Genomic DNA, 21,856 nt, shown 5'->3' with positions numbered 1-21,856 from the left:
TTTTTCATATTTCCAGTTCTCTGCTGCGCTGATAATCCTCATTATTTTGACATAATCGGGCCACGGAGACCTTGTTTGTCTGGTGTTATGCTGCAACCTGACTCTAACCCTGATCTTGAACCTCGGGATGAGCGCTGATTCTCCCCATCGCCTTTGGGTCTGCAGCTGTCACTGTGGCATCTCCGACACATTTCCACACACTAAATGAAGTGGTGGCAATGTGCTCTAGACCTGTCAAATGGACTGCAAGGCACATCAGTCAAAGCTCGGTAAACAATATAAATCAAATCCGCAGAAAAAAAAAAATCTAGGCACATCGGTGAAAATCAGAGGTGATGTAAAAAAGATATAATACTGAATATTCACAGGGTTTATATTGCTGTCAGTGTAATAATCAAGCAAGCATGAGCTTAAGATGTGTGTGTGTGCTTGTTATATCTGAGTCGTGGCTTATGGAAAGATTGTTCTGCTCATCTGAAGCCAAATAAAGAGAGCAAAATTAGAAAGCATACACTACCAGTGAACAATTCAGAATCAGTATGACTTTTTCATGTTTTGATTTACTATACGTTTATTCTCACATACGTTTAGGCTCCCAAAGGCTGAATTTATTTAATAGAAAATACATTTAAAATTGAAGAGTTTGAAAAACGAGCATTTTATTCAGACTACTATGTTTATGTTGAGTTTTTTCATTTTAAGGACCTTTGAAATAGTTTATTCTGTGCCATAAACTTGCCATAATATTACTGACCCTATACACACAGGAGCCTGATAAAAATGCTCATTTTTAAAGGAAATTTCAAACGGCTTTTAGAAGTTTTTGCATCTGGACTCTTCAATTGTAAATAGTTATTGCAATATTAAATAACTTGTTTTATTAAATGTACATTAATGGCAAACTGCGTCATGACACCTGCAAGGAATAGATTTATGATTTTGATATTTATCTGAAGATAAAGCACACTGTATAAACATTTGAATGCATTAATCAACAGTGACCGAAAATGCAATTCGTCAGTGTGATATAATCTTTCAAATATCATGATTTGTGCAAGACGATCAACTGCCAGTTCAAACCAAGCTTCAGAATGGGGAAGAAAGCTGATTTAAGTGACTTTGGACATGGCATAGCGGTTAGTGCTAGAAGGGCTGGTCTGAGTATCTCAGAAACTGCTGATCAACTGGGATTTTCAAACACAACCATCTCTAGGATTTACAGAGAATGGTCCAAAAAAGGAAAAATATCCAGTGAGCGGCAGTTCTGTGGGTGCAAATGCCTTGTTGATGCCAGATGTCAGAGGAGAATGGCCAGACTGGTTCCAGCTGATAGAAAGGCAACAATAACTCAAATAACATTACAACCAAGGTCTACAGAAGAGCATCTTTGAACGCACAACATGTCCAACCTTGAGACAGATGGGCAACAGCAGCAGAAGACCACACCGGGTGTCACTCCTGTCAGCTAAGAACAGTGAACTGAGACTACAACTCACACACGCTCACCAAAATTGTACAAAAGAAGATTGGAATAACGTTGCCTGGTCTGATGAGTCTCGATTTCTACTGCGACATTCGGATGGTCGGGTCAGATATTGGCATCAACAACATGAAAGCATAGATCCATCCTGCCTTGTATCAACGGTTCAGGCTGGTGGTGGTTGTGTAATGGTGTGGGGGATATTTTCTTGGCACACTTTGGGCGCATTAGTACCAATTGAGCATTGTGTCAATGCCACAGCCTAGCTGAGTATTGTTGCTGACCATGTCCATGCTTTTATGACCACAGTGTACCTATCTTCTCATGGTTAATTCCAGCAGGATAACGCCCCAAGTCATAAAGCACGCATTATCTCAGACTGGTTTCTTTAACATGACAATAAGTTCACTGTACTCAAATGGCCTCCACAGTCACTGGATCTCAATCCAGTAGAGCACCTTTGGGATGTGGTAGAATGGGAGATACGCATCGTGGATGTGCAGCCAACAAATCTGCAGCAATTGCATGATGCTATCATGTCAATATGGAGCAAAAAGTCTGAGGAATATTTCCAGTAACTTTTTTTAATCTATTCCACGATCATTTAAGGCAGTTCTAAAGGCATAAGGGGGTCCAACTCTGTACTAGTAGAGAGTAGTGTACCTAATAAAGTAGCCAGTGAGTGAGAATAAAATAAATAAAATTGTAAATAAAAGCTATTATTTTGAACGTTCGTTTTTTCAATCAAAAATTTTAAGAGTAAAAATGTCTATGTGTAAAAAATGTATCACAGTTATCTTAAACAAAATCAGCACTGATAATTGTGAGAATCATTATTAGTGATTTATTTTGTGACAATAATAACTGATCATATTAGAGCAGCAAATCGTCATTTTATAATCATTTATGAAGGATCATGTGACACTAAAATCTGGATTCAAGAGTTTACACTTAGCTGACGATTGATTATAAAGCTTGTTTGGCATGCTGTCCCAGGACAGAGCCCTGAGCTCATAAGATCCTCTAGCCCGGGGTCCCTTTCGTTTGCAAGGCGAGAGGGGAGTCTGAGCTCAGATAGATCTCGAGAACTCCCCTGCTGTTGTAGCTAATGAGCAGATTGTTCTTAAGAAATAACTTCTTACTATGAGCATGTCTATGGTGCCGATTTGTTTTAGTCAATTAAATGAAGTTTCACAAACTAATTTCGAGAGGAGCATGTGATATGATTGACTGCAGCTGGCCACTCATCTAAACTCATTAGCTAGCCAATCAGATTGATCCAAACTCACTATAAGTAACCTAGCTAGACATTACTCCCTTATCTTCATTTCCCGAAGAAACCCCCCATCCACCCCTTCTCCTCCTTTCCTATTTTTGCCGAGGGGAACTCTCGAGAACACCTGATCTCGTACTCCCCTCACATGCTCTATGGACCTGGCGGGAGCCCTGGGCTCAACTATCTTCGAGCTCAGGGTTCTCTCCCGGGACAGCATGCCAAACCTGCTAACTTGCTAACAAGTTTTTAAACAGTATCTAAGTGTGAACTCTTGAACTTAAGTTGCATGTTTTTGGATGGTGGGAGGAAACCTGGGAACTCGGGGGAAACCCACGTGAGTATGAGGAGAACGTGTAAACTCTGCTCAAAAACATCTACTGGCTTGGTAAGGACTAGAATAAGAGACCGTCTTGCTGTGAGGCAACAGTGCTAACCACTGGGCAGCTGTGTCACCCATCTAGGAAAGGAGGAGGAGCAGGGGTGGAAATGGGGATTCTTCAAAACGAATATGGCTGTTATATGAAACTTAGGGTTTTATAGTGTTTAGCTTTTTAGGTTATATAGCTTTATAGTGGCTTAGGAATCGTCTGATCAGTGAATCATAAATTGGATAATGCGGGGCCAGCCACAAGCATTCATAAGCAAGTGATACTCTCGAAATTAGTTTATAAATAAATTTAATGTAATGATGATAAAAATTCAGCTTTGAATCACAGGAATAAAATAAATGTGAAGCTACGTTAAATGAGAATAATCTGTAATAATATTTCAGTATTTAGTGTGCTTTTGATCATATAAACACAGCCTTGGTGAGCAGAATTGACCTCTTTTAAAACATCCCACTGATTCCAGTCTTGTGACTGGTAGTGTGGCCGTGACAGAACAGAGAAGACACTGCTTTATTAAAGTCTTGCGAGGTGGAAGTTTGCGAGCGTCACCTCTGCTGGTGATGCTCTCCTGGTTGACCTCGCTAAGATGAGCCACGCTGCCCTGGTTCGAGTCGGCACACAGACTCTCTCCATCCAGTGAGTTCCAGGCTAAAAGTGTGGCCTCAGAGATGGCAAACTGCTGCATGACACCTGCAAGGAACAGATTTATGATTTTGATATTTATCTGAAGATAAAGTACACTGTATAAACATTTGAATACATTAATCAAAAGTGACCGAAAATGCTTTCATAATGTTGCAAAAGAAATTTTTATTCTGATTAAGTACATCTGCTCGGAGCACATCTGATCATTTCTGTTAGCTTATTCCAGCAGCATGGGGTGCAATAGCTGAAGGTGGATTCACCCTGCTTTGACTGAACTGTTGGCATTTCTAATTTACTTAATCTTAATGATCTGAGTGATCTGTTAGGTTTGTATTCAGTGAACACATCTGTAATCTATTGACGTCCTAGGCCATTTAGTGATTTATAGACAAGTAATAATACATTAAAATCTATTCTGAATGTAACTTTGAGCCTGTGTAAAGTCCTGAGGACAGGTGTGATGCGCTCTGATTTTTTGGTTCTGGTCAGAACCCTGCAGTTTTCTGGATGAGCTGCAACTCTGACTGTCTTTTTGAGAAGACCAGTGAGGAGGCCTTTACAGTAATCCACCCTGCTGCTGATAAAAGCATGAATGAGTTTCTCTAAGTCTTCACTGGAAACAAAGCATCTAATTCCTGCAATGTTTTTGATTTAGTTACTACTTTGACATGACTACTGAAACTCACACTCCAAAATCACACTAAGACTCTTGACCTTATTTTTTGCTGTATGACCCTTAGAGCCAAGGTATGCATTCACCCTGAGAACCTCATCTCTGTTCCTAAATGCAATGACTTTAGTTTTCTCTTTGTTTAACTGAGTAACATTTTGGCACATCCAACTGTTCATTTCATCAATTCATTGGCAGAGGGTGTCAATGGGGCTGTAGTCATAAGGCAATAAGGCTAAGTAGATTTTAGTGTCATCAACATAGCTGTGGTAGGAGATTTGGTTGATTTGGATTTGGTAGATATATACTAAAAAAGCTGAAAAATGGCAAATCAGAATGTGAAATAAAATTGAATAAACTATAAAGATGTCCTTTAACGTCAGTTATGTAAATCTAGCGTCAGTTAAATGTAAATCTAAGCAACTCATTCAAGGTTAAAGGTGCTATATGAAAGTTTTTGGCTCTTCAAAAGCACAAAAAATCTATAATATGTTTGCAGATATTTAAGAAACATGTTACAATGTTACATGCTACAAATGAACATTCTTGTTTATCTGAAAAACAATGCTGAAGTCAGATATTCTGCTTTGAAAATGTGAGTTACATGCTGGAACGTTTGTCTTTGTTTTGGTTCTTTAACCCGCCCACTTCCAGTTTAGCCAATTATATTTCAGCACCCCGGGTTGCCTTTGTGAAAAACAGTATTTCATTCATTCAGTCAGGAAGGCTCTCAAAGTATGCGGCCGCGTCAGAAATGCGACCTCCGTTGGACAGTAGCAGACTCTGAAATGAGACGCAGATTCAGAGTTCTACATAATGTTATTACTGATCAAATAACATAAATATTACCAGCGTAAACACTAGGTGATTAGGTTACATTGTAGATTTGCAGTGCAGTTTGCACCAGATGCAGCACGACAGAATTTTAAATACAGCCATCAGAAGCACAGAATATGCGCTCACTCACAAAATGGTAAGTCTTATACTTTAATAAATACATGTTAAACCTCTTTAACATTATTAAATGTAGATGCTGAATCGCTAGTATGTGTTAGTTCGCATTATCTCACAGTTCTAAAGTTTCAAACAGTTTATTTTATTTTCAACAGTCTGCTTGTACTTTCAGTAGTAAAGGAATAAATGTCACGTAAAATGCCATCCAAACTCACATTGTTAGCATTTACCACTGAATAAAGCACATGAGGTGTACCTGAGGTGATCATTGTCATCACGTTTTCTGTTGTTCAGCGGTGAGAAATAAAAGTCTTTTCTAAAATTTAAATTCCAGGTATTGTTTGGACAAATACTTCTTTTATTATAAAAATGTTCCTTCTGTCATGTGCCGGTGCTTTTATATAGAACACGATTGATCTGATAAATCAGGCTCGGCAGTCTGGTACATTTCTGTTGGTCCTCAATCTGGCAACCTGCGCTTGCATGTGTTTAGATCCAGGAATGCAATACCTAGTTCAACCACTGGGTGTCAAACTTACATACTGCACCTTTAAGGAGGGAGAAATCAAATCCAAATATCAAATGTTGCCCTCAACAGAAAAGTGCATATTTCTGCCCCCATGCTGTAACACAGTTAAAGGGGAAGTTCACCCAAAAAGTGTTTTCAAACACTTATGAGCTTTTTTGTTCTGTTGAAAACAAAGAAAGGAAGATATTATGAAAAAAAGCAGAAAATTAAGGACTTCCAAAGTAGGAAAAACAGATACTATGGAAGTCAATGGTTACAGATTTCCAGCATGTTTGCCATGTCTTCTTTGTGTTCAACAGAAGAAAGAAATTCATAAATTTTTAAAACAAAGGAGGGGTGTGTAAACTGGTACATTTTTGGCTGAGCTATGCCTTTAAATGCACACAAACATACTATCAACACTGTACATTATTAATTTGTTGTGGTTTTAATAATAAACAATACAGATTTTCTATCATCACAGCATCTTTAATCAATCTTCTCACCCGCTGCCATCCGTGCCTCTTTTTCTCCATCACTCAAGTCACTATAAGCGTCGTTTTCAAGCCGTCTCTCCCTCTCGCGGATTAGATTGGAGCGTCCCGCTCCCCCCTCCGGCCCTGCGGATGGTTTGCCCCAGCTCTGCCACTCAATCATGTGGGCCACGCGACCCTGAGCCATGGCAGTGGGCTTGGTCACTTTGTCCTTCATTGATCTGGTAACCCCTAAAGAGAAAAAAAACACATCAGGACCTGAACCGCCTCCGCGTGCAGCTGCAGGGGCGAAATGGAGGCAGCCAGGCAGTGCATTATGGAATATGTGTCTTTACTTTAGTTAGCTATAAGACTAAACTAGTGCATGAGGGAAAAAACTGAATGAGTGATTATGAATGAGCTACGGTCTGTTGGTCTGATCGATCGCTAGTTGAAACACATTATTCACAAAACTAATGACTTACGTGAGATTTATAAGCTTTTTATGCATGTTTGAATATTTAGAAGAACAACAAATACACTACCCGACAAAAGTCTCATCGCATTTCCAAGTTTTAGGAACAACAAATAATAACTTGACTTCTAGTTGATCATTTGGTATCAGAAGTGGCTTATATGGAAGGCAAAAGCCTCTGGGTTATGCTTATTTTACCAAAATAAAATATGATCATGTCTTGACTTTTTAATTATTTAATTAGGACGGTAAGGTCTGACTTTGCTGAGACAAAAGTCTTGTCACTTAACAGAAATAATGTCCAGTGTAGAATATAAACTCATGGAGCAGTGGTAAAATCAGTATTATTGTGTATGACTCCCATGACCTCAGAGGACTGCATCCATACATCTCTGCAATGACTCAAATCACTTAATTATAAAGTCATCTGGAACGACAAAGAAAGCGTTCTTGCAGGACTCCCAGATTTTATCAACATTCTTTGGATTCATCTTCAATGCCTCCTCCTCCATCTTACCACTGACATGGTCAATAATATTCATGTCTGGTAACTGGGCAGGCCAATCCTAGAAAACTTTGATCTTCTTTGCTTTCAGGAACTTTGATGTGGAGGGTGAATTATGAGAAGGAGTGCTCATCTCCTGTGGTTTGTAATGTTTTTTTTTTATTTTTTTTTTGTGTAAGTACAAATTTTTTTGTGTTTATTTATTTATTTATTTATTTAGTGGTTTGTTTGCATTTTTACTTCAGTAGGTGTTTATGCTCCTCTGTGTCGTGTTTCTTTGCTGTTTTTTTTTTCTGAATGCTACTTTAATGAAGAAGTAGCTCAAACTCGTTCATTTTTAGGTGGGATACGGCAGACGTGCGACAACTTTAATCATAAAGTAAACACAAAACAAAAGTTTCTACCTGGAGCTCCTTCATGCGACTCTAAACTTGTAAACATTCGCTCCAACGGGTTCGCACGGCTCTCGGTATTGCCCACACTCGTCAGCGCTACCAAGCTGACCAATCACAGAGCTTTTGCTAGGTGTTGTTGTGACGTGTAAATACATTTTTTGAGAGGTGCGCGTCAGCTTCGGTGAGGGCTATGTAGCCATGCATAGGCTGTGCAGGAACATACGCGTGCGCTTGACGCAGAAGTATAAATTAGCCTTTACACACCCTCATACTGAATGTAACCCCAAACCATGATTTTTTTTGCACCAAACTTGACCGATTTCCATGAGAATCTTGGGTCCATGCAGGTTCCAATAGGTCTTCAGCAGTATTTGTGATGATTTTGATGCAGTTCAACAGATGATCATCAAAGAAATCTGCCTTCTGCCACTTTTCTAAATGATCAACTAGAAGTCAAATTATTATTTGTAGCTCTTACACAGAGATCATCAACAAGACTTTTGTCAGGTAGTATATTCAATTCTAGCTTTCCTTTTAAAATTGTACGATTAAAAACAAGGTAGTCTGATGGTAAGCTGGTCGATTTGTCTCTAGGCCACTGACAATGATAAAAAACACATCTGATGAAGTGACTGCCTCTCTTTAAGCACTTTGATAAATCACCGCCATTTGTTCCAGAGGGAAAACAATCTAACGCTGTAACCTGAGCACTTCACCCCATTATAAAGCATTTAAGAAAAACAAGAGAAATACAAAAGATACAGGACATGAGATATTCAGATACCTACGTTCCCATAAACCATATAAAAAAAACAACGACAGCACAACACACCACTGACCAACCGACAGTTGACTTCACTACATCTCACAGAACCACCAAACACACTACAAAACACAGCTGGCGTCACACCCAAAGACTACGTTTCCCAAGCTTGTGGAGATGGATAGTGCACTTACGTCAGCCATTTTTGTGTGTGTGTGAACTCTTGTCGGATCTGACTGGGGATTTCATCAATGGCTAATGAGGCCATTGACATGCACTAATTAATGGAGGAGGCAGGTGGTGAAACTGGAAGGGGAGGGGGACCCACAGGGGCGGCCATGTTGGCTCCAATCGCCCTCTCCTCCTCTGGAGCCAACATGGGGTCGGTTACCAGCTACCAGGACAGACACACACCTGACACACCTGTCAGAGAGGACTTAGCCAGAGCTCCAATCCCATAGGCGTTGGAGTTCCGCTTCAGACGGGGCAAAATGGAGGTGGTGTCCTCCATGGACAGCTGGAGAAAGACAGAAAGATGAAGTGAAGGGTTAGAGAAGCAGCCAGAGTTTGGGAAGTGGGAGTAAAAATCAATTATAGCAATAAGGAAAGAAAATGACTAGCACATGGTCTCATTTGGCTCATTATACACCAGCAACAGCAATGATAAAGACACAGGCTCAATAAATAATGACATTTTTTTATTGTAGCTGACAATAAACAGCCCTTCCACCAAGGAATATGGTTATTAGCCTAACTGTAGTCTGTTTATGGTTTCCAGTATTATTAACACATTATCAATAGCTCACCGAAAAATATAATATACTCTCTCTCTCATATATTGGCAGGCCCGGATTAATAATTTAGAGGCCCCTGGGCACAATGTCTTGTAGGCCCCCTACCTAGCCGCACTCCTGTAGTTGAATTAAAAAATAAGATTAATATAGTGTTTGTTAAATAAAATAATCTATAATGTATTGCCTGCATTTTTAAGATAAATGATTTACAGTACATATATTTCTAGTCTAGAGATTTTACTTATTTTTAAAGCATTTAAAGCACACTTTGAAAAAATAAATACTAATATAACCTATGAAAATGAATGGATTTTAATTTACTTGTTTAAGCTTACCGAAGCAGTACTAAAAATGTATATTTAAGGGTATTTTTTAATGCATAACTTCTAAAAACTTATACTGCCCATGATTTGGATTTAACACTTTTTCAATCCAGTTCTAGGAATCTGAGTCCTTTAAAATACACACACTTATTAATGATTTCTACTAATCTTCCTCGTGATGAAGAGTAGGCAAAATCTGATATGTAGTTGTGGGGGATAAGAACATGTTCATAAGAAGCTGGATTTGAACCGGGTTCACGATTAATCGTGTCAAAAGATGTTGCCATGCACCTTACGAGATATGCCACTCACGCTGCTGTCTGTTGCGCTCTTTAGTTATGTTGTCTCTGTCAAACAAACGGTGATGGGCGTGAACCGCTTAACTAGTTTATTCCAACGAGGTGCACTACTTGCACTTATCCTAAATAGACACTCCAAAATCTGCATTTACACCCCCCCCCCCCCCCCCCCCCCTCCTCCCTCCTTGCAGGGGCCCTGAGTGCTGACGGGCCCCTGGGCCTGTGTCCATAATACCCATTGGTAAATCTGGCCCTGTATATTGGCGAGTCAAATTTCACGAAAGTAAGTAAGTATTGGAGCCGTCAAGCTTCAAAATGACAAAATGAACCATCAGTCTAGAAAAATCTTAATTTACGCAATATTGTTGCCATAACCTAAAGCAAATATCAAGATTTTCAGAAGGTAATTAAAGTTTCTCCTTTGCGCATTCATTGTGTTCATTAAAAATGTAATGATATTTAAGAGTTTATTATTCATTTTCATCAATCATGATTCAATTGTTTAAAGATGCAGTAGATGTTTGACATCAGACACATTTTTTTGTTGTGCTAGTTGAAAGTCTCTTCACATTCTAATAGTAATGATTACAGTAAATTATCTAAATGTGTTTATATGTTTTTTTATATTCTGCCAAAAGAATAAAAATTGTTCGCCCAATTAAAATTTGTCGGGCCGATATTTCCCATAATTCTGATAAGTAGCTCAAACTGTGTATGTTAATTTGTACATCTGCGCACCCCTGTTCAAGCAGACAGACAGCTGTTTGCGCATGCACGCACACATGAGATCGACAGCGGTAAAAACAAATGCTGAATCAAAACTTTTTAAGATCCTGAATCAATATTGGAGTTACTTTTGCACGCTGGAGGAATGATAACTCCATTGCTGAAGTATTTTAGTTAGACAGGTAATGTTCTGTTTTAAAACTATTTTAGTCACGCAAAGTGAAATGTATATATAAACAGCTTTTTTTCTTTGTCAATTATTTTCCAAATGATGTTTACCAGAGCACAAAATTATTAACAGTATTTCCTATAATATTTTTTCATCTGGCGAAAGTCTTACTTGTTTTATATCGACTTAAATAAAAGTAGTTTTTATTGTTTTTAAAAACACTTGGTCCTACTTTATATTAAGTGGCCTTAACTAATATGTTCTTACATAGGAATTAATAGTTTGTTACAATGTACTTATTGTGTAAATACATGCATTTACTGTGTACTTATGCTTGATTAAATACATGTATGTAATTACATCTATAATTAACTTTTGTAATCACATTTGTAAATACACTGTTGACCATCCCTTACACCTTATCCCACCCTTAAACCTACCCATGCCATCAAACCTTTCCATAACCCTACCTCTATTCCAACTCAAAAGCACCACAAGTGTTCTCAAATACATCATAAACACAGTAAGTACATTGTATTTTTTTTTTTTTTTTGGTGTAAGTATACATAGTAGTTAGGGACACTTAATATAAAGTGGGACCAAACATTTTAAGGGGCCTAAATACCCTAACTCGCAGAATTAACCTAGTTAAACCTTTAAATGTCACTTTAAGCTGCATACTAATATCTTGAAAAATATCTAGTCAAATATTATTTGCTGTCATCATGGCATAAGATAAAAGAAATCAGTTATAAATATTTGTTATTAAAACTGTAGAAATGTGTTGCTAAAATCTTTCTGTTAAACAGAAATTGGGGAAAATATACAGGGCGGCTAATTATTCTGACTTCATATATATTTTTATATATGAACACATACAAGTCATTAACACACTGTTAACCATTAAAAATATAATACTTAAACATAATTTTTTAACATAAAATAGTGTTTAAATGTTATATTTTAATGGTTAACAGTGTAACAGGTAATCATAGAAGAGCAGACAGATCCACAATCGTGACAGTTATTCTATTATACAGCAGTTTCTTTAGTTGACCTATAGTTATCATTAATAAAGTTCAAATTGGGATAATGTTGACACTTACCAATAGGACGTGTTTTTAGGTTGGATCTGTAACTCATGTATATGTTGCAATGTCAGTTCGATATACAGCAGGGATCGCATTATCAAACTATTCTTGTTGACATCTTGGAGTGAAAACATAGACTGAACTTGAGGCCATGGGTGACCTGGTCTGATAAACTCACTACACAGACAGCGTGACTGTCCTTCTTAGAACCGCAGATGACCATGGCGTGGCCGCAGTATAAACCAACTCACACGTCTTTCTCGACTTCAGCCATCATTCTAACATAGGTGGGCGTGCGCAATAGAAAGCAGGAGATGCGTCTCTACAGCAACCTCTCGCGACACAACCTCTCCAGTGCGGCGCCTCGTGATATTTGCAAACAAGTCATATCAATCATATTTATTATCATTTGACAGTAACGGAGGAACGCTGCCAAATGGAGCGAAGTAAGAGTAATGATTTTTCTCTAATAATTTACTTTAGTAAAAGTACACATTTTTAAAAGTACTCAAAAAGTACACGTTATCCAACAATTTTACTCAAGTAAATGTAAAGAAGTAAATGTAATTCGTTACTACCCACCTCTCACATAGATATTGTTGGGATATGAATGGATTATATACACAGAAGTGTTGTTCCGGCTAAAGACTGATGTGACTATTTTCATAAGGGACCTTTTACAGCATCAATAATTTTACTTAGATTAACAACAAAACAGGAGTAAGCTTTTCCACCTAGCCTGCTTTACTGACCTGAAGTTAGTTTTATATTCACACTAGTTCACTTTTGAACAGTGACAACCTATGATGCGCTCCCTATATTGTGTACCATGCTACTCTGAAATAACGTAAGTATGGCTTAGTAATAAGTGTAATTCCTGCACAGCGCTGGCTAATTGCATACAGTAGTCGCTTTAGGACAGGGCATGTAAGAGAGGGAGACCAGCAATCCTTGCATGCATAAAACATTGCACATTATTACAAGTTTTGCTTGCTACACAACAAAAAACCTGCTAGATAAAATACAGTTTTTCATTCGGAATTGTGGTTTGTGAAGTATTATAAAGTTTTCTAACTGGTGAATGACATGATCTGCTGGGTTGTCTACTGACTACTAATTTAAGCTGTGCGTTCGTGATTTCAGCAGGCATGGCTTTGGAAGGCAAGGGACCCTGCTGAAAAATCCATCTTGAACCAACCTAGGCTGGTTGGCTGGTTTTAGCTGGTCGACCAGCCTGGCTTTAGAGGGATTTTGGCCATTTCCAGGCTGGTTTCCAGCCATTTCCAGCCTGGTCTTAGCTGGTCAGGCTAGAAAATGACCAGCCAAATCTAGCTAAAACCAGCTTGACCAGCCTGGTTTAAGCTGGATATAGCTGGTTTTGGCTGGACTCCCAGCTTGGCTAGGCTGGTCAAGCTGGTTTTAGCTGATCATCTTCCAGCCTGACCAGCTAAGACTAGGCTGGAAATGGCTGAAAACCAGCCTGGAAGTGGATAAAACCCCTCTAAAACCAGGCTGGTCGACCAGCTAAAACCAGCCAATCAGCCTAGGCTGGTTTGAGCTGGATTTTTTCAGCAGGGGAGAGACTGTATTTTCAAAGCTATTATGCTAACGTTTATCATTTTGGCAGATCATCTTCTGCACCTTTAATGCTTTAACATGATCATATTTTGCTTGTTTTTTTTTAACATACCATTCATGTAGTGTTCAAACTGCACAACAAATATTGTATCATAAAAGGGAGAATCAATTCTGAACTGCCTGTAATGAGACATTTCACTCAGTCTATGAGTTTCATTTTCTGTTGAGAGGATGGCTTTAGAAAAAAGTCTTTGAACAATTTGAGACTCTTTGAGAAATGAAGTGATGCGAAAGGCATATTGTGAAGAGAAAAAAATAGCTTTGTGTCTTTTTTTGGTAGCTTCAAAGCACTAGTCTCTATTCCCTGTAACTAAATGAGGTAAAAACATTCAGTGCTTGATTCTAAGACATACGGATCTGGAATTTTAATGTATTATTTACGTTGAAATAAAGCAAAAATATTAGCTATAAACATATTACAAAACAAATATCATATTTAAAACAATAAAATGACTCTTTGCCAATGTAAATGAGAATGGAAGCGTATCCACAAAGGGAAAATCCTACTGTAGTAATGCGAATTTCTGAGTTTGCCTACAAAATGATGTCATCTCTGCAGCTCTTTATTCAGCTAATGCACATTTACTTTATTTATTTTAAAATGGCTTCAAATGTGGCTCATCCAATCCAATTATAGAGCTTTCTAATAATTAACCATGACCACATTTTTCCTGCCCAAAATAGTGGAACAGTACAGCCGGTAAAGTTCGAATTGATCCACTTCGAGATTTATCTCTAAAGGTGGCATTAACTGTCCGTTTTTCCTTTCAAGATGAGAGCAGATGTCAGTATCTCTGTGTCAACCACACCGTGTTATCATCTCTCACATCCAGTGCCACCTACAAGTCTCAAAAACAGGCCAAATCCCAGATAACATGACGTGGCCTATCAAAGACAGCTGGTGGACAGCTCAAAGCCTCAGAGAAATCTGCTGCTGACGAAACACTGTGGACTCACAGCAGAGTTTGTGATCTATATTATTACAAAACTCTCTGGCAAAGCCACATTTCAACCGACATGACATTATAGCAGTTACCTTTAAATAAAAGTATTGAACATTTGTTAAAAAATAGGGGTTGAATTAGCTCAGAGAGAGAGAGATGGAGAAAACGTATGTTAATACTGATTGACTGATGCCCGTATTATGCTTTGGTGTTATTCTCATGCAGTGTAATATTGTTGTTTTGGAATGTATGCGGTTCTCAAAGATTGAAAGTGCACATCACATTTCTCCTGAAAGAAAGAATCGATTCTGGACGGATGAGATGAGTGGCAGTTTCACTTCAGTAACTGATCTGAGTAGATCCATAAAACATTTGCATAATGGCAGCCTAAGTTCTTCATTGGCTGAGTAATTTTCAAGCTCATTTTGTCAGGGGTTCTAGTAAATCTCCAGCACATGTTTTTGAATTGAGTAGCATTTACTCCAATGAGTTGTAGTGTAGTTCCAGCCTGATCTCACAAGGAAACGTAACTATTTTATGTGTTATTAGTTTAGCGTCTAATTTGTAAGAGTTCAGTCATACGAAAACGTACGATTTTTAAAGGGGACATGGCACGAAACCCCACCCCTAAACCCAACCATCATTGGGGGATGAGCAAATCATATTAATTTGTACAAATGAGATCCTACTTATTCATAAGAATTAGCCAATAATAAGCTAAAACAAAAAGTTATGAATTGCCGTGAGATTGTGTTGGTAGTTCACAGATAAACACACATAAACTACACACAATTTAGCCTACCCAATTCACCTGTGCCACATGTCTTTGAACTGTGGGGGAAACCGGAGCACTCGGAGGAAACCCACACGAATGCGGGGAGAACATGCAAACTCAACACAGAAATGCCAACTGACCCAGCCAAGGCTCAAACCAGTGACCTTTTGCGTGAGGCAACACTAACAGCATCTTATTGCCTTTGTTGAAACAAAACAAATTAAATGAAAATCGAGTTGATCAGTTAGACAAACGTCAGCCCAACATCAATGTCCAAAGTTGGACAGACGTTGCATTTTGGTTGCTTTCCAATGCAACCTAAAAACAACAAAATAACTTTTAATGATGTTACAGCTTGAAATTGTGTGGACGTTACCAATATGACGTTTGTCAGACGTTGGATTTTAGTTGCCATACCTGATGAATAAATGTCAGTAATTGATGTCAATATGTTGTTGGTTTAAGATGTTGGCTCAATGTCGGATTTTGGTTACTTTCCAATACAACCTAAAATCAACCAAATATCAACAAAATTTCACATCGATACTGGACATCAAAATAATGGCCCATTTTTACTGAGTTGTACAGTATGGTACGGTACGCTTTTATGGCCATTTCCACTGTCAAAGGCTACCTAAAAGCAAACCGTACCACTTTTTGGTCACCCTTTGCAAAGGGTACCAACTGGCCCAAAGGGTACCATAAAGCAGAGCAAGATGCGCAGCTGAACGCTATAGGTTGACAGAGATACATCACACTCAGAAGCAGGAGAATGAAAACAAAGAAAGCGCCAATTTTAAAAACACAGCCGAGACATTACATCGTAATAATATAGACATAAAATAACAAGCCATGGTCGACTCGAGCTCAAACCTTGTCGTCATCTTGATGTACAGCCACAAAGCCAAGAAGAACAAAATCTGCCGTGTCCTGTTGTTGTTTTACGAGCCTGTCCAAAGCGCAAGCGGTTTCACGTTCTCAAGAGAGCTCGCCGCGAGTCTTAAAATAACAAATGTTTTGAGCTTATATTAATAACGTGCGCGTGATCATTGAATCGCTCTGATATCCGATCCTGTCAGAAGTGACTCTGTCGAGAGTAAAGCATGAAAAAACAAAGGAGAAGCCTGGGGAAAAAGTCGCAAATGATGATTCTGCAACCTAAAATATAAACAAACAGTCATGTTTAACTATTATCATCTCTTTATGGACTATTATGAACTCGGAATGACGGAATTACTCCCTAACAGAGGTTACATGTGCTTCTGAAGATTAAAGACTCATATGAGAGGTTTGCTCTGACTGTAGGCTTTATGTTTCGTGTTGTTTTTGAACCCAAATAAGGCCTAAATGTATGCTGTGTGTAGTTTTTCTGTAAGTGGTAACATATCAGAAACTGTGAGTTAGAACTGAAAATCTTTGCCCGGACCCGACAGGACCCGACGGGTTCGGGTGGGTTCAGGTTTAATTTCTATCATTTTTGACGAGGTTGGGTTCAGGCTTGCGGTCATGTGATGCATTTTGATTAGCGTAAGAAAGTAATTAAATCGTTTGTTACAACATCAAACTCCCTTCCTGCAAAGGTGAAACAAATGATGACTTAGAAGTAAAAAAAAAGCTAATTTTGACTGGGATTAGGCCAGCCGCCAGTCCAAAAAGAACGGTCATTCTAGCCGCAAACGTATTTCAGCGGTCACTCATACACTGCGGTAGAGTGTTAAACAGCAATGTATGTACAGCCAGCTGACAGGGAAGATAACAAGGTCAATCGCTACATTAAAACTGTTGTCATCGAAAATTAAATGGATGTTCTTGGCTGGTAGAGGATGAACAAACAATCCTACCCAAAACTTAAAATAAGCCATATGAGAACTATGCATCTCGGCCTGTAGCGGCAGCAGTGAAAGGGTGTTCGGTGTTGCTGAATGCACCATCCTGAGCGCAGAACTGCGCTAAATCCATTTACAGTGGATTCAATATTGTTCCTCTACAAAAACATGTAGCTCAATCTTGGTGAGTAAAGTGTTTTAAAATTATAAATAAATATTAATTAAACCATAAAATCGTAATGTAGACAGAGTATACAGGCTAATGGTGGCATTAGGCTATTCTTTTAATATTCAGCTTTACAGTCTCCTTAAGGCCAGTTTATGAAGAGAAGTGGCGAGACAAATCTCGCAGAGCCTTTATCTTAAATTCACTATTGCCAAATACCCATCATAATTTATCATTTATTTTAATTTAGTTTGTTAAGAAAAACTTCTTTTCAGTGGTGTGTTGGCCAATTTAAAGGCTAAAGTGTATATACCTAGGCCTATTTAGAGTGCTGAGATGTTACGATGTTACAAAGGACTTATTTTATTTCTTTGTTCAAACTTCCAAGTGGCCTATAGCCTATGTTGTGTTACGAATAAATTATGTTAAAACATATAAATGACTCATTCTTGAAAAAAGGCAAAAGAGCTGTGTGCATGTGCATATTTGAATAATGTCGGGCTGTAAACTGGTTCGGGCTTTATAAAGCAGTTAATCAAAATTTACCTGTCGGGCTCGGGCCGAATTCTGTCGGGCTCAGGTCATATCGGGCCTAATTTTTATGGCCCAATTACAGCTCTGTAAGTTCAATTCAATTCAATTCAGCTTTATTTGTATAGCGCTTTTACAATGTAGATTGTGTCAAAGCAGCTTCACATAAATGGTCATAGTAACTGGAACAGTGTGGTTCAGGTTTTAGTGTTTAAGTTCAGTTCAGTTCAGTTTAGCTCAGTTCAGTGTGATTTAATCATTACTGAGAGTTCAAACACTGAAGAGCAAATTCATCGATGCTTAGCTCTACCAATCCTGAACCATGCGAGGCAGTGGCGACAGCAGAGAGGGAAAAAAAACTTCACCTGATGGGAGTGAAGAAAAAAAAACCTTGAGAACCAGACTGTATGTGTCTCTATGTGTTTTATATATGTTGCATTTATTTATTTTATGCAATCGCAGACGTTACAGTAGGCAATTTCGCATCATTGCTCTGCAGTTATAATCAGATCATGTTCATAGAAAGTTAGTAATGAACTTTTATACTCAAGTATTTGTGTGTATAAAGCCTCTGTTTTGAGAGAAGTGCTTCTCATATGATATGTGAACAACCCTTACGGCTTTACCGTGACATTTCCTTTAGTAAAACTTATGTCGTCTGAAATTTTCTATCGTACACTATGCACACCAAAAGGGTACCCTGTTGGCAGTGGAAACACAAACTTTAAAAAAAATGACCCGTACCGTACGTATTGTATCTCTCAGTGGAAACAGGCCATTACATTGTTTTTAGACGCTGACGACCTAAATCTAACCAAATTATAAATTAGCATCTTATTTTGTTGTGTGTCTGCTGGATACTTATTGTCAGACCTGAAAAACTAAAAGTTATTATCAGACCTGACTTTTCATTAATTGTCTTTATAAGTGACAGTTAGGCATGGGGCATACCTGCATTTGCCCCCTAATCTTTAATTTCTAAGTTATTTTTGTTAATTTAGCCTTTACTAAATTACAACCCTTAATAATCACTATTTAAATTAATACATCATATAAGCTGCCATTAAATGTAATGTAAAAACTCCCCACTGACAAACGTCCAGCTGTAGTTGTGTATGTGACTGAGGTTTAAGTTAATCTGCTGGTTCTTCAAACTTTTTTTGTTATTAGACTATTACTTCTAATCATGGCAGATTTCTATGGTAAAATCTATTTAAATTATAGACAATTTCCACTACACGACGGATGCAGACAATCACCAGATTACAGCTCATCACTTATTTAACATTGTACAACCCAACAGGCATCAGTTCAGCATGTTTAATTATCCAAAAACAAGCTGTGACAGATGCCAACAGAGACTGACTGATCTGACAAAACCAGACGAGGCATCCGTTGCCGTCTGTCCACATCTGTGGATGCAGCATGAATTAGCCTACAGTTTGTACAGTCTCTGAGAATGGGGTATATGCACTTTAAAGGGCACCAACTTAAATCCTTTTTTCCAGATTTAAGATAAGTCATTTGTGTCTCCAGAATGTGTAAAATTTCAGCTCAAAACTCCCATCAGATTATTTATTATACCTTTCAGGATATTGCATTTTCTGCTCTGAACACTATGTAACTTTTTTTGTGGTCTGTGCCTTTAATGCTAGTTCTCCCCACCCACCGTTCCCACGTGCCTGTCAGAGTGTGCCTCAATCTCCACCTCAGCTGCATCAGATAAACAGCACAGTGACAGACATGAAGAAAGCAGATCTCACGTAACGTTTGTGAGAAATACTACAGTAAGAACTTTCCCAATGCTTATTTGATGTATTAGTTGTGGAGTTAATTCAAGCCTTTCTGCAGCAATGAGTCACACGCAATGACGTTACAAAGTTTACGCACACACACATATATACACACACACCGCGGACACGTAAACACTTAGCAGGCACATTTTTGCATGGCCAAGGTGACAGGATGCACATTAAGATCTACCGCTGTATGGATATGCGTTTTGTTAATGTACAAAATAAACTTAATCTAACGTCCACAACTTGGGATTGAAGGGTCTTCTTTTATAATTGTACTGACATGCAGCTGTTGTGATGAATTACAGCAATTTTACCATCTTTATTACAAACATGCACTGTTTTAAAAAGGTTTAAACTTGTCAAACTCATTCTTGATCACATGTGATGATGATTGATGATCACAGAGAGCTGGACAGATCTTTTAATCTCGGTTGCTTTGCGCACGTCCTGTCTTGTTAATATAATTATACGCAATACTATGTAGACATGTTCATACGCAGCTGTCAATCATTTTGGTGGGCGGGGAAATCACACTCCTATGTCACGTTGCGATCAACCTCAAATTGGGAGGGATTTGGATCCTTTTTAAACATCAGGAAATTTAAAAAAGGGACTTGATGTCTTTATATTGCTCCAATATGACTGTGGGCACACTAGACCTACACTCAATTCTGTCCAAACAGCTTCCAAAAGATGATTTTCATCATAAGTGCCCTTTAAATTTTCAGTCAGCCAGCCCAAGTACTTCCGGTGAACTCTTGCCATTATAAAATGGCCACACTTAATATACGATTTCTTTAAAAATCTGAAATCTTCAAAGCCTGATATATATATATATATATATATATATATATATATATATATATATATATATATATATATATATATATATATATATATATATATATATGATATGAAGTGGGTCTCGTATCAGACAAGAAGCACTGCATTAAAATCTATTTCCCCCCACCATGTCTTTAAAATATGAAAATTTATTTTACCCCAATATATGGAGCGTCTGCGCTAGCCTGACGCTGCTAGTGCTTACATAGTCTTTCGTCTCATTTTATGCTTAAACATCTAAACGAATGCTTAAGTCTACTTAACTGATTGTATTTAATTAAATTACCATATCGATGCTGTAAAAACAACCTTAAGAAATTCAAAAGAGTCACATTAACCTTTCACCAGAAGTTTATGGTTAGCTGAAAAACACTAGCTGTGCATATAGCCCATTGAGGAAACCTCTGCAGTTGAGATTCTATAGGTTGTTTTCAATCACATGGTTCTAGTGACGTGTGAAATCCATTATTCAGCCGAAACGACATTATTCAGCCAGTAAAGACTAGGATTATTGCAGAACAAGACGAAGATTTCAATGCAGCTATTACATGGCAGGGTACGTTATTTATATCCTCCTGGATTTTGTATAAGTGTGGTGGTGTTTGTATCTGATTTTTTTATAACAGGTTAACATATTTATACACATATATAGGCCTGTATATAACCTTTATTGGTGCTTTGAAATGAATTGTTGCCTTTGAAAGAAGTTTGTACACATGGATATATTGAATAAATTTTTATTACATGGCGCCTTTTCTTCTGTTTTTTTTGCCAGTTTCTAGAACTTTCCTCCCTTTATGAGGTAAAACTTTTGGAAGTCTAGAAAAGCTGTTCGGCATTTCTTATTTTGGCCAATTTAAACAATTCTAAACAACATAGAAACATTTTGATGTTCTGATAGAGATTCCTATGTAGAAGAATCACTTCCTGCCCTTCATCTGAATTCCACACGTCATCAATGACGTCATGTGAAAACAACCTATAATGAGCATTTCGATAGGTGCATTCGACTTCATGCAGAGCTGCGCAGATCGATCAAAATCTGTCTTAAAGCGGTGCATGCTGGTAAGAAATGTTGTTCGGATTGACGCTGCGAGATCAGACGACAGATTCAGCCAGTGCAGCATCTAAAGAGCGTATGCTAGAACTGCGATGACAACACTGATATTACACGACTGGCCTAGTTCACCACATGAAAACAAGCACGTGTGTTTTAGGTTTATTATTGGACAACTTCCAATTCAAAAGTTTCAAAACAAACAATTCACTTTTCATACCCTCTCTATCTTGTATACATCATGCTTAATAAAAGACTACAAATATTTTACTGCAGTATCATATTTGTTAAATAATCTGGTTATAAAGGCTAGATTGTTTGCGCAGGTTTATTTTCGACCAT

General features: G+C 38.1%; 1 protein-coding gene across 29 annotated transcripts in view; it reads right to left on the bottom strand.

The window, feature by feature from the left end:
- fam131ba (family with sequence similarity 131 member Ba) overlaps positions 1-21,856 on the bottom strand; it is an 86,906-nt gene that overhangs the window by 17,443 nt on the left and 47,607 nt on the right. For 14 of the 29 annotated variants that reach the window (XR_012394924.1, XR_012394925.1, XM_073931511.1 and 11 more), the window contains 3 exons: positions 8,948-9,050; positions 6,429-6,647; positions 3,695-3,835 (listed from right to left, as the gene is read on the bottom strand). Coding sequence is in view for 26 of the 29 variants with exons in the window: in XM_073931511.1 (XP_073787612.1) it covers positions 3,695-3,835; positions 6,429-6,647; positions 8,948-9,050 (463 nt within the window). In the remaining 3 variants the exon portion in view is untranslated. Of the gene's footprint in view, positions 1-3,694; positions 3,836-6,428; positions 6,648-8,727; positions 9,051-21,856 lie in introns of all 29 variants that reach the window. The other 15 variants (XR_012394926.1, XM_073931514.1, XM_073931519.1 and 12 more) reach the window with 2 other exon arrangements.

This window comes from Danio rerio, chromosome 19 (genome assembly GCF_049306965.1).
Source record: "Danio rerio strain Tuebingen ecotype United States chromosome 19, GRCz12tu, whole genome shotgun sequence".
Lineage (NCBI taxonomy): Eukaryota > Metazoa > Chordata > Actinopteri > Cypriniformes > Danionidae > Danio > Danio rerio.
The sequence above is the reverse complement of the archived record's forward strand: the minus strand, read 5'-3'. Positions and strand labels throughout refer to the sequence as shown.